This window comes from Apaloderma vittatum, unplaced genomic scaffold, assembly GCF_000703405.1.
Source record: "Apaloderma vittatum isolate BGI_N311 unplaced genomic scaffold, ASM70340v1 scaffold26564, whole genome shotgun sequence".
NCBI lineage: Eukaryota > Metazoa > Chordata > Aves > Trogoniformes > Trogonidae > Apaloderma > Apaloderma vittatum.
Window position 1 is genome coordinate 7,553 of NW_009713633.1, and position 12,704 is coordinate 20,256.

General features: G+C 57.0%; 1 protein-coding gene across 1 annotated transcript; it reads right to left on the reverse strand.

Annotated features, from left to right (window-relative positions):
• Positions 1 to 243: 243 nt before the first annotated feature.
• On the reverse strand, positions 244 to 12,576 carry MUC4 (mucin 4, cell surface associated). The gene is made up of 25 exons (XM_009868446.1): positions 10,152 to 12,576; positions 9,668 to 9,807; positions 9,269 to 9,433; positions 9,032 to 9,187; positions 8,730 to 8,860; positions 8,420 to 8,508; positions 7,903 to 8,079; positions 7,659 to 7,802; positions 7,429 to 7,548; positions 7,025 to 7,227; positions 6,302 to 6,380; positions 5,908 to 6,078; positions 5,616 to 5,717; positions 5,172 to 5,408; positions 4,809 to 4,878; positions 4,471 to 4,534; positions 4,219 to 4,378; positions 4,038 to 4,136; positions 3,291 to 3,467; positions 3,124 to 3,197; positions 2,759 to 2,823; positions 2,269 to 2,468; positions 1,885 to 2,053; positions 1,625 to 1,798; positions 244 to 343 (listed from the first exon to the last, which is right to left on the reverse strand). Exons 1-25 carry the CDS (start codon positions 12,574 to 12,576, stop codon positions 244 to 246), a joined length of 5,691 nt encoding a protein of 1,896 aa, XP_009866748.1.
• Between the last annotated feature and the right edge of the window lie 128 nt (positions 12,577 to 12,704).

The window sequence follows — 12,704 nt, forward strand, 5'->3', positions numbered from 1 at the left end:
ATTATAATCTCTGCACTACCCCACCCGCGTCTGCTGTCAGCGGCTCTGCCAGGTCCAGCTACATCGCACTAAGATGTACCGCAGTGCAGACACACTCAAGCACTACCCTGGTTGCCTCTGCAGGTCCTCGGGGGAGGGTGAAATCCTCTCACTATGGCGAACATAAAACCATATCTGTCATTCAAAAAACTCCCCCTTCCTCCAGAAGGAATCCTCCCACAAAGACCAGACATTGAGAGGCAGCTACTCATCCCCTGCCTCTCTGTGGGTGCTGATGCCGGAGACCTCAGGAACGTGTGGCAGGGCCAGCAGCAGTGGGGGCCCCTCTGCCAGCTTGGTGGCACTGGGACAGGACCAGTGTCAGGCTAGGGCTGCTGGGCTAGCTGGCTCAGAGGCCTGACGTGGGGTCTCTGGATCCTTATCTGTAAAGGAGGGACAGGTCACTCCGTGCTGTCAGCACTGCACAGGCTTTGCGCTTCACGATGAGCTCAGCCTGATGCTCCAGGACAAGGCATGGCTCCTGAGCATCTTTGAGGCACATGGCCAGGACATCAGTTCCCAGCTCACGGTGCCTGATCCCAAGCCTCCATGGGGACAACAACCTCTGGACAGACCTGGGCTGAGGAGTCAATGGCCTGGAGCTGTGGTTTCCAGTGCCTTTCCAGGGAGTGGGAGGAGATGGGCTCTGCTTGCTCTCCTGCCATCATCAGAGCTGGAGCAGGGAAGATGAGCAGGGCTTGAAGAAGATTGGAGTGAAGCAGAGCCTGGGTGAGGGTGGGTTGCAGGTTTGTACTCACAGGAGAAGGGTCGTGGTCTCCAGAAGTTCTCCTTGGCCCTGGGAAGAGTGGAGCAGAAAGGGGACATGTCAGGTGGGGCTGGGAGAGGCCCTGCCTGGTCTTGGTGCCCAGGTTGGGGGGCAGAGGGGAGTAGTGACTGAGTGTGGGGGTGAGAGGGGGCTATGCCAGAAGAAAAAGTCCCAGCTGTTGTGCACCTACAATTTCTCGCATTGTCACAAGTGCAGGTGAACGGAGGCACTTCACAGAAATCCCTCACTCCAGGGCCAGGCACAGCAGCAGGAGCAGGACACAGCATGAATGCCACACTGGGACCAATGACTGGGGTGGTGGGAAGGAGATGCTGGAGCTTCCACCCCAGCCTTGCACCTTGTCAGCCATCTGTTAACTCCCTGCTCTGCAGGAGAGCAAGGTTCAATCCTGTGACTGCCTTTTTCTTGCTCCAGACCAACATGAATTCCAGTGGAAATAATTTGGGTGGTATTCAAATTAAAATTAAGTAGAAAGCCTGTCTGTATACTAGCACTGGGTGGGATGAGAAAGAAATGCAAATATTCCCTGACATGTGGGAAAAAGGGAAGCTAATGTTCAACCCACTGATGTTATCACACCCCTGAGGAGCAGATGACTAAGGGGCTACAAGATGTTAAAATATCACCCATCTCACCCCCTTCCCCAGGGCAGGGTCTCCCTGCCTGGGCCAGATTGGTGCCACCGGTGGTGGAACTTCCAGAGATGGATTTTCCACCAGTTTTTTCTCCTGGTACTCAGCCTCCTTCCCTGCTGCACCCACAGCACCCACCCATGCACAGGTCCAGCCCATGGCTCACCCCCGGTGCTGGTGGCGGTGCCGGCGGCAGAGGCTCAGAGCCAGGCAGGTGACAGCGAGCAGGAGGCAGAGCAGAGCCAGGGCTCCCAGCAAGATGCCGAGGAAGGCAGCAAGGCTGATGGCCAGGCGCTCACACCGGGCGCCACCGGGAGAGAAGATGGAGAAGGGGAGGCAGCTGTGGATGGGGAAGGAGGAGAAGTGATGCCGTGGGGAGAAGGGGCTGTGGTGGGTGGCCTCGCCTGCCCCCGGACCTGCTACTACCTGCATGTGGGCCCCTCAGGCAGGTGCTGGCACCATCCGCCATGGTGGCAGTAGCCCGTCTTGCAAGGCGAGATGCAGACAAAGCCGACGGTCCCCACGTAGTCCAGCTGGTAGCCTTTGTAGCCATACAGACCGCAGGAGAAATAGAGCCTCAGCTCAGCCACTGTCACTGGGAAGGGAGTACACAGGTTTGGCCACACACAGCGTCACCCTTTGATATTTCCCAAGGTCTCCCTGAGCTGGATCCATGCCTAGGGTGGGCACTGCCGCCCACCCACCTCCCCCACGGGCATTACCCAAACCCCAGGGCATGGAGGATGATGAGGACGATGGGGACAGTGGGATACTCCTCCTTGGCTCCCCCAGTTGCCAGGAGCAACTCACGCTTCACCAGGTCAGTGATGCTGTCTTGGTGCAGGGGCTGGAAGAGGAGGCGCATGCCCGCCTCCCGCCGCCCCCTCGTCCCTTTAAAGGCGCTGATGATGGCCCCCTGCAGTTCCTCATTGAGAAAGCGGATGACAGTGCTGTGGCTGTCGTAGGCAAAGGTGGACACCATTGCAAAGGTGAAGCCATCGTCATCTGTCCTGTGGGGAAAAGATAGGGTTGCTGGCAGAGCCACTGCTGCATCACAGAGTGACCAAGCCTGACTGTGCCTCAGTTTCCCCATTTGGGTGGCAGTAAAGAAGGGATGAGGCAGAAGATGGAAGGTGCCATAGGGCTTGTATCTCCAAGGGCTTATCAGCAACAGTGCTGGAAATCCAGACTCTGGAGTAGGGGAAAATGTGCTTTGTGCTCCAAATCGTGTGGCCCCATGCCCAGCCCTGCCCCATTGGCTCCCTGGGGTGGGCATGGGGCCACTCCACAGTCGACTTACATCTGGGTGATGTTGATGTTGCTCTGGAAAGCTTTAATCTTCAGGGAGCCCAGGATGCCTGAGACCTGCAGTGGGGGGAGCAGGAGGACGTTAGGGGAGGGCAGGACAGTGCAGGGAGAGGCTGAAGGGCATTGCGGACACCGTGGCCAAGCCCCAGGGGCTGCTCTGGCCTTTCATTCGCTCGATGGGGACCTGGCACATGGCCACTGCCACAGGTGGCATCACGCGGCTGGCACTGCTTCCCTCCAGCCTCACAGGTCTGCTGGATCCCTGGGGATCATGGAGGCACAGGCACCCCAAGCTGCCATGGTGCTCAGTGTGCCAGTGCATCCCCCTCCCTGAGCTCATCCCCTCCGGTGACGTACGGTGTCGTTGACTTCACCCACAGTGGTGTTCTGCAGAGTCCTGACCTGCAGCCGGACACTTCTCCGTGGGAGATCTGCTTGGAGGGAAGTCGCAGCCATGGCTCCGGCATCCCAGGACCAGGGTGAGAGGGTTTGGGGTTCCCCTCACACCAGGCACAGGCACTCACCTGAGTTGGGTAGTGGTCGAAAATCCCCCCCCGCCACCAGGCATCGCTGGTCGGTGAAAGCCGAGGGACAGGTACAGGCAGGGGTGCAAGTGATGGAGTGCAGGTGGCAGAGCCCCCCATTGCTGCAGTAGCCCTCAGGGCAGGAGCGGGAGCCACAGGCTGAGCTACATCCCTGGCCTGTGGAATGGGGAGCACAGGTCAGGTGGTGGCACGAGTCTGGCTGTGGGAGCAGAGTCCCAGTGCACTGATCCATCCTCAGTCGCTCTATAATGCTTTTCTTCCAAGTTTTGGGATGGTTTTTTATGTGTTAGGACTTATAGTATAAGCTCAGATCCTCAGGGAAAAGCCTGCACCCTCTCCTGCCAGCTGGAGCCTTTTGCCCTTGTGAAATCCCAGCCTGCTGTATTAGAACAGGAGCAAAACCCATCACCCCAACCCCACCGCAGCCATCTGAAAACAAAGTTTGATTTTAGCTCCCCCAATCTCTACATGAGCATTTGAACTTTGGTGGGATGAGATTTTTATTTTTTTTTCCTCAAAGAGAAAAATGTCATGGGAAAAATTTCCCTTCTGGGCAGATTAGAGAGATGAGGGGTGGCTGGTCTCTGGTCCCTTCTGCTAAGGACAGCAAGGTCTTGGGTACAGAGCTGAGCCAGCTCCCCCTCCTCTCCTCTTTGGCCAGTTTGCATCTTTCACTGAAGCCTGGGGTGTGATGGGGACCATTCCTGCCAGGGTGCCCATACTCACCCTCCTCACCGGTGGGGCAGGAGCAGACGTAGCTGCCCACCGTGTTGGTGCAGGTGGCATTCCTTGGGCACACCGTCCCCTGCGCGCACTCATCAATATCTGCTGAGGCAAAGCAGTTTGGCACTGGGAGAAATACCCGTGAGTGTCCCCGTTCCAGGTGGCCATGGCCAGTCATCATCACCTGAGCAGGGCCGCCCGTCGCCGGTCAGGCCAGCCGGGCAGGGGCCGCAGCCGGTGTGCAAGTCGAAGCCCACGCCGGGGACACATCCCTGGGTGCAGCGGTCCGGAGGGTCCTCACAGAAGGGACCCGAGTAACCACCCTCACACTTGCAAGCTGCCAGCTGGGAAGGGGACAGTGACACCGGCTTAGAGGACACCAGGAGGATGGGTGGATGGCTGGCACGGCCACTGGAGGAGGTTTCTGGCACCCTACCTGCAGGAAGGACTCCTCAACTGTGACGGTGTCGTTGTAGTCGCACTCTTGGCTCCTGCTGCAGCTGCAAAGGGTGAAGTGCAGCTGGAGAAGGGAGGAGAGGTTGTTGGACCCGACAGCCTCCAGGGGGATGGTGAGTGGGGCTGTCCCACGGGGCTCCCATGTCAGGGTGCCGCTCTCTGCCGGGGGGAGATGTGGGAGTTAGAGGAGGTGGCAAAGGGTCTGGGTGGCTAGTGTCTCCACAGCACAGCTGTCCCATCTCTCCTTCCTTACCTGATATGTTGAGCTCTGGTGAGAGATGGGGGACAAAGCGTGTGCCCATCCCCACAGCACGGTACTGCTTGCTGACCCTTTCTGTCCTGAAGGCTGTGAGAAATGCATCACCGATGATGGTGGGAGGGAAGGCGTCTGAGGAAAGAGCAGCCCAACACAGAGCTGATTGTTTGCTACATGGCCTTGGCACCCCCAAGGTGAGGATGGGACCCTAGAGAGATGCCATGGCTGCCCACTGACACATGCATCTTGCACAGCATGGTGACATCTCCCAGGCTTCAAGACCGGCCACCCAGGTAATGCAATTCAGAGACCTTGGTGACTTGTCTCCCGCCTCATATGGGGCAAGAGAGTCCATGGAGGGTGCAGGGCACTGCCCAGTTCCTCATGCTGTGCTTTTTTGAGGGGTGAGAACCTGCTCTACTTACTGAGTACTGTCTTCTTCTGCTGGAAGCTGGCTGCAAGGGTCTGGGTGGCCAGGCCCAAGGCCATGTCCCCTGTGCTCAATGAATCATAGATGCACTCCTTGCTGCCATAGCACTGCGAGGCTGCCAGCTGGTACCGGCTTTCATTCTCCTGCCGCAGCCGAGACAAGAAGACGGGTCTAAAGTTTGTTACTGGTGAGTCCAGAGGCTGAGCAAACAGACTGTGCTCTCCAACAGCCCCTGCAAGAGAGCACGTCATGGGTACAGCCTTGGGCTTTTAAGGTTTGTTATATTTTAGGGCTCATTTCTGTGGAGCAGTGAGGAGACCAAAGGGCTTCCCTGGCGCTACTTTTTCTCAGGCAAGTGTCTAAAAGTTTCCAGACAAAGCATGGCCAGAAGCTGCAAGTACAGGGGAATTATCAAGGTGGATTTAAAACCTGGACTTACAGGTCATCCCGTAGCTGTAGATCTCCTCCTCGCTGCTATTCACAGGGATGCTGGTACCGTTTGGCATCTGAAAGTCATCTGTGGGGTCGTGGTCCCACACACCTGGTGGAGCATCGCCAAAGGGCTGAAGTCCCCCATGCTGGGGTTGAACTCCTCTCTGGTGCTGGCTGGCACTTAGTTTAGACCCAGGGGTCCCCGCCCTCACAAGCACATTCCTCCAGTGGCTTCCAGCCTGCTTTAGGATGGGAAGGGGACTTTGCACCCCAGCTCCAGCAGTGCCAGAAGTCCTTACCCAGGAGGCCGTTGGTGCTGTTGCGGTACTGATCAGGCAGGCTGCAGACCACGCTGAGGATCCCAGAGGTGGCTGAGATGGAGATGGCAATGGCCCCATCAAAGATGGCTGTGACAGAGGAGTCATTGACCAGCAGGACGCCAGGGCTGTAGTACACCTCAGCACCCATGTCTGCAAGAGAGAGTCCACACAAGGCTGGGGTCTGAAATGATGCCCCTGAATTTGGGGAGGGGAGTGTTCCCCATCCACCCCAGCTGAGTCAGAGACAGGGTGCAGGTGGGAGACGTTTAATGAAGCTCTGGAAGGCTGCTGTCACCCTGGGCAGGGCTGGTCCCCATGGGGTGGGAACATCCCTCATCCCCCTCCAATACATCTAACAGCACATTCTGCTCACCTTGGGAATAGGAAAATGGGATATTTTTGTCATTCAGGAGGACTTGGATATCACCCTGGCTCCCCAAGGTCCACTCAACCTGCAAATCAGACCAGATGTCCCAATCAGCCCCTCTGCTCAACCTTCCTGTCCCCCTCCATGCTGGGGACATGAGCCAAACCCCATCTTCTTACAGCCCCAGGGGCCATGTTCATGTGTCCTTCACCCCAGCAAACACATGATAAGGCTTTGATGCTTGCTCAGAAGAGCACAGCAAGCTGCTCCCCATCACTGCTGGCCTGGGGCATGCACAGGCCACCACTGCTGCTCAGCTGACCATGGCAGCAAGGAGAGCTGGGCTGGTGGGCTCCAGGCTGAGCCCCCTCATGCTGCTCAGCGTGATTTTACTTATTGAAAGGGGAGCAATTCTGCAAAGCAAAGAGTATATGCTTGTGCTAATATATCCAGAGGGGACTGGTGGTTGGGACAAAGGCTGTGCAGTGAAAAGGGTGTTCCTGCAGAGCTCCAAGCCCTTGCTGGTCAGCTTTCAAGAGATATTAGACCTGAGTCTCATTAGTCTTAGTCCAAACCACTAGTATTAGCACTTCGTTTGGGTCGTGGGAGGTGCCAGAAAGAGGAGAGAGGATGTTCCTTGGGTCCCAGCCACTTGCAGGTGATACCCAACCTGTCAGATAGTCTCTCCCATTAGAAGCTCAGACTTACACCCAGGTTATTCCTACTCACTGTTGTAGTGGTGGTGGAGACATACTGGGCAGCGAAGGCCACAAAGTTGGTGGCCTGGGCTGTGCCAGTCTGGGCTGTGCGCCCATGCAGCACGAAGCTGGCCTGCATGTCTCTGGCCAGGAGCAGGACAAAGTCCCCAAGTCCATTGAAGGTGTAGGTGAGTCCATCCAGGGTGGTGATGTGGGGGTCCCCAAAAGCGCCAGCTGGAGTCCAAAGGAGATGGAGTTGTTTTAGGGGGAGGAAAAAAAAGCAAACTGGTGTCATGACATGTAGGAGAGCAGCCTCAAGTGCTGTGCTGGGGTCAGCAGTCCCCACCAGGCTGCTGCAAAATGTGTAGGTCCGCATCCAGCAGCGTCACCCACTCAGCACCCTGGCACAAAGCAGGTAGCGCCCTGAGGACTCACCAGGGGTGGGTGGCACATATCCCTCGCAGCCAACCCTTGGTCTCTTCTCAGCAAACCTGGTGCAGAACAGGGGCTTCCCCACACGCCGGCAGCACCAGTCGAAGGCCTCCAGCTCCCCATCTGCGGAGGGAGGCTCACGGGTGCTGGGGGACGTCGGGGTCCCCACCGCACCTGCAGAGCACTCGGTGCTCAGGGAGTTTTAGGATGAGGGAGTGTAGGTGCCAACTTACCAGAGGTGGGGTGTATGGGGAGGGTCCATACTCTCTCCTGCCAGCCTTCGAGCAAGCTCCCACCTCGGTACAGACACCGCACCCCAGCTCCAGCTGGGCTGGGAGATGCAGTGCGCAGCATCCTCACAGAGCTGTCTACCGAGCCTGAAATGGTATAGGGGGATCACAGCTGCCCCCAGGACAGGTGGACACCGACTGCCATCCCTCCACCCCACGGCTGGCCCTGTGGAGCTGCATTTGGCACCTCTGCTCCAGCGGTAGCGGGGGGCCAGCTCTGCCTGGGGCCGAGAGCAGGGGCACGGTAGCAGCTGGAGGTTCCAGGCAGCCGGGGCGGGCTCTGCATCCAACCACATCAGGCACCGCAGCCTAAAGTTCACCTGGGAGCGACTGTCGAGCCGGTATAGCCACAGCCCACGCACATCTTGGGGAGCAACCAGAGAACAGCCAGGGTGTTACCTTGTGCTGAAGAGGGTCCTGTGGTAAAACCGTCCCTGGCCATTGACCTCACACGAGGTCTCCAGGCTCCCTCTAGAGCCGGTGTGGCCACGGCAAGACACAGCAGGACACCTGTGCTTTACTCTTGGCAGCTGGCCCTTGCCCGGTGGTTTTGCTGGCCCGTGATCAGGGGTTTTGCTGGCCCGTGATCAGGGGTTTTGCTGGCCCATCACTTCACATGGGTACATTCTGGGGAGATGCTCCTGGCACGGAGCACACATCGTCCTCCATCCCTACCCTCCCTGAGGGCTCCTCTTGTGTCCTACCAGTGCCAGTGCTGCTGTGCTGGTCAGGTCGGTACTTGACATCTGGTGGCTCTTGAGACAACTCATTATTTTGGGCATAGCCATCCCCGCTGCAGAGAGACAAGGTTTGGGGTCACCCTTCCAGCACAACCCTGTAGAGCAGTTGTGGTGGGAACTGTTGTGGTTTGCTGGAGAGAGGATTTAAACGGGACGTGGTTACTAAGGGAGTGGGACCTGGGCTCTCCCGGGGATAATGTCTCCAACAATCCCAACATAGTGCTGGGAGAAGTCCCCACCATCCCCGAAATGCCGCCACACGCATGCACAGCACCTGGAGAAGCCGATCAGCACATTGTCTGCAGCCAGCTTGGTGTAGTCCCATCGCATCCCACCATCCTGGTAGAGCAGCAGGGCAAAGGAATGGTTCCCATCAGTGGTGAGGACCGCCTGGTAGGTGCTTGTCTGGAGAAACCCAAGGAATCCCCTTAGGGGCCCCAAAGCCTCCTCTGCTCTCCCTGCAGGGCAGCCTGACGTGGTGAGGCCTGAAATGCCCACATCAAGCTGTGGGAAACCAGCAACCCAGCCCTGCCCTGGTGACAGTCCCCTCTCTCACCTGGGTCCCTCAGTGCTCACCTGAGTGTCATCGTGTCGGGATGGGTACGCTGGAGCCTTCTCCCATGTCACCTTCAGGGTCCACTTAGCTACATAGGAAGTCTTTAGGTATTTCTCAATCTTTGCTTCCACGTCGTGGACAAGGGGGTCTTGAGTAGGGTTAAGGGTGGAGTACTCCTGCCAGATGTTAAGAAAGAGGGTTAAATGGGTGAACTAGGAGCTGGGCTCTCCCAGGAGAACATCTTTGGTGGCCCTGACCTGGTACCAGGTGATGCCGACACCCTGGGAGAAATCTGCGTCGTCCCAAAAGGCAGCCACCATCGGCAAACTCTCCTGACCACTAAAGCCCTGGGGAGGTGGGTTGGGGTTGGAGGGGATGTAGTTGTCCGTTGGTGGGAAAATGATCTGTCCATTATCTGTAAACTAATCAAAAGAACTCATTATTTCCTGATATCCCAGGCAGCTCCTTTGATGGCTTTTAGCCTCTGTGAGTGAGCAGAAACCAGCCATTTTAAATTGGAAAAAAATTAACATTCCAATGAAATTCAGTTTCTGCTTCATTTCCATGTTTGGTTCTGGGTTTGTTTTGTTTTGTTGGGTTTTTTTTTGCTGAAGAGGGTGCAAATCCCTTATGCACTCAGCGAGGGGGGAACTTACATAGAGAGTGTCCCGCAGCGACTTCCCGAAGGGGAACCCGATCTCTGGCTTGAACAAAGGGGAGTTAAAATCCACCGTTCTCTGGACATACTCTTGGTCCCCTTGCTCGATGCCAAAGGGGTAGAGTGAGGCCGCTGGCACTGATGTGGGTGGGAGATTAAATGAAAACATAAAAAACCATTAATGTCTGCTCCATCCTTCCTGCAGCCAGGTCAAACTCGCCTGGTTGCCGCCAGGGTGCTGTGCCTGCACTCCCCTCAGCAGGACCGGCACTCTGATGGCTTGTAACCCAATTTTTAACCCAGTTTTTATATTGGAATTAGATGCACTCAGATGTCCTATTTTACCTTTCCCCATGAATCTGGAAGCCCAACGTGCAATGCAGACAAGCCACCCTGGGCTGGGCCTTGCCCTCAGCCATCATGGTGCTTGACTGGCTGACACCTTCCCGCTCTTTGCTTTGGGAAGAAGAAAATCTACTTACTGATAATCCCATGGGTGGGTCGGGGCTCAGGGGCAGGATTTTTGTAGGCAGTGGTGATATGGATGAATGTGCTTGCTGCTGTGGCCAGTCCCTTCTGTGTCCCAAAAGCAGGAGCTGGGGTGGTGACAGGGTTGGCTGTGGCTAGTGGTATCCCCTGTGTCGTGATGCCTGCGGCTGGGAGATGTCCCACTTCCTTGGCTGGGCTCACCGGGGCTGTGGGTGCAACAGCCACAGTGTTGCCCACAGCGAAGGCCGTGGTGTTCACCGTAGTAATAGCCGTGGTGCTGCCTGAAGCAATGGTCATGGTGTTGCCTGCAGCGATGGTTGTTGTGTTCCCAGCAGTGATGGTTGTTGTGTTCCCTGCAGTGATGGTTGTTGTGTTCCCTGCAGTGATGGTTGTGGTGTTCCTTGCAGTGATGTCTGTGATGTTCCCAGCAGTGATGGTCGACGTGTTGCTAGCAGCGATGGCTGTAGTGCTGCCTGCAGCAATGGTCATGGTGTTTGCAGCAGTGGTGGTTGTGGTCTTTCCAGCAGTGATGGCTGTGCTGTTGCCTGTAGTGATGACGGTCAGTGTGTTCCTAGCAGCAGTGGTTGTGCTGTTCCCTGCAGCGATGTCGGTGATGTTGTCTGCAGTGATGGTCGTTGTGTTCCTAGCAGCGATGATTGTGCTGTTCCCAGCAGTGATGACTGTGATGTTGCCTGCAGTGATTTCCGTGGTGTTCCCAGCAGTGATGGCCATGGTGTTGCCTGCAGCAATGGCTGTGGTGTTCCCAGCAGTGATGGCTGTGAAGTTGCCTGCAGCAATGGTGGTTGTGCTCTCAGCAGTGATGGTCGATGTGTTCCTAGCACTGATGGCCGTGGTGTTGCCTGTAGCGATGGTTGTTGTGATCCCAGCAGCGATGGTTGTGGTGTTGCCTGCAGCAATGGCTGTGGTGGTCCCTGCAGTGATGGTTGTGCTGTTCCTACCAGTGATGGCTGTGGTGTTGCCTACAGTGATGGCCATGGTGTTCCTGGCAGCGAGGGTTGTGGTCTTCCCAGCAGTGATGGCCATGCTGTTGCCTGTAGTGGTGGTGGTCAGTGTGTTCCTAGCAGTGATAGTCGTGGTGTTCTCTGAAGTGACAGTCGTGGTGTTCCCAGCAGTGATGGCCGTGCTGTTACCTGTAGTCATGGTGGTCTGTGTGTTCCTAGCAGTGATAGTTGTGGTGTTCCCTGAAATGATGGTCGTGATGTTCCCAGCAGTGATGACTGTGATGTTGCCTGCAGTGATTTCCGTGGTGTTTGCAGCAGTGATGGCCGTGGTGTTGCCTGCAGCAATGTTTGTGGTGTTCCCAGCAGCGATGGCCATGGTGTTGCCTGCAGTGATGGTTGTTGTGTTCCCAGCAGTGATCGTTGTGGTGCTGCCTGTGGTGATGACTGTTTTTTCCCCCCAGACAGGTGCCCCTAGAGATGTCCAGAAGCCTGGAGGTGACATGCTTGCTGCCTGTCCCGTGGCGGGGCTGCTGGTGACCGTGGGAGAAGTGGCTCTTGTTGACAGTTCTGTTGGCGTCTGTCCAGCTGCTGGCTCTCTGGTTGCACCAACACCAAGCAGAAATGATGGGGCTTCTGCTGACTCCTCTGCTGGGCTGGAGAGGGTTGGACCAGGCACCTCGATGGCAGAGCTGGGAGTTGCCTCCACTGAGGGTGTACGTGTTGCAAGGGACAGGGTAGATTGCCCATCTCCGCCTGCCTCGTCACGCGTTACAGTGAGGGACAGGGCAGTGCTGGTGCTGGTGGTCTTCAGCATGGCAGACAGCATGGCTGTGGTGGCCCTGGTCACCATGAAGGTCTCACTGCTGGCTAGGGTGGGTGGCACAATGGTGCTTCTGGGGAACATGCTGGTGGCTGGTGTGGTGGCCGGACTGGTGCCAGTGTTGTTGGAGATGGGCACATGGATGCTGTTGGTGCCGGCTGAGGGTGCTGCACCCTTGACACCACTCTCAGAGAGGGTGGTGTCCACACAGGTGGTCGTACCCTCAGCACTTGACCAGGATGCAGTTGTAGTTTCCCACGTGTGTGTGCGGTCAAGAGCCAGTGAGGAGACGCCGGCTGTGGTCTCGTTGTCAGCAGCTGGGCTGAGAGCCCTGAAGGCTGTGTTGTGAGTGCTATCAGTAGTCTCAGGATATGGGTTTGAGGCTGTACGGGGGCTGTGTGGAGCAGAGGCACTGCTGAGAACAGCAGAGTAGGGTGTTGTGACCCCGTGGAAACTTGTATCTCCTGCTGCTGGTCCGGTGATGGTGATGGTGGAAGTGACAGAGGGTGCCACCGGACGGGTCTTCCTGGGGACACTGGCATCCGGCTCAGCAGTGCTGTGAGCAAGGCCAGGAGAAGATGCTATAAGAGGCTCTGCAACTGTGGGTGACACCATGCCTGTGAGGGCCACTGCCATGGGGCTTTTGCTGCCTGGGGATGAGCGTGATAATGGGCTGGCATCACCGGTGCCTGGTTCAGCCATTGCAACCCCAGGAGTGGGCGAGCCCAAGGGCAGCCCTGCAGACCTGCTTCCCATGGTGGGCG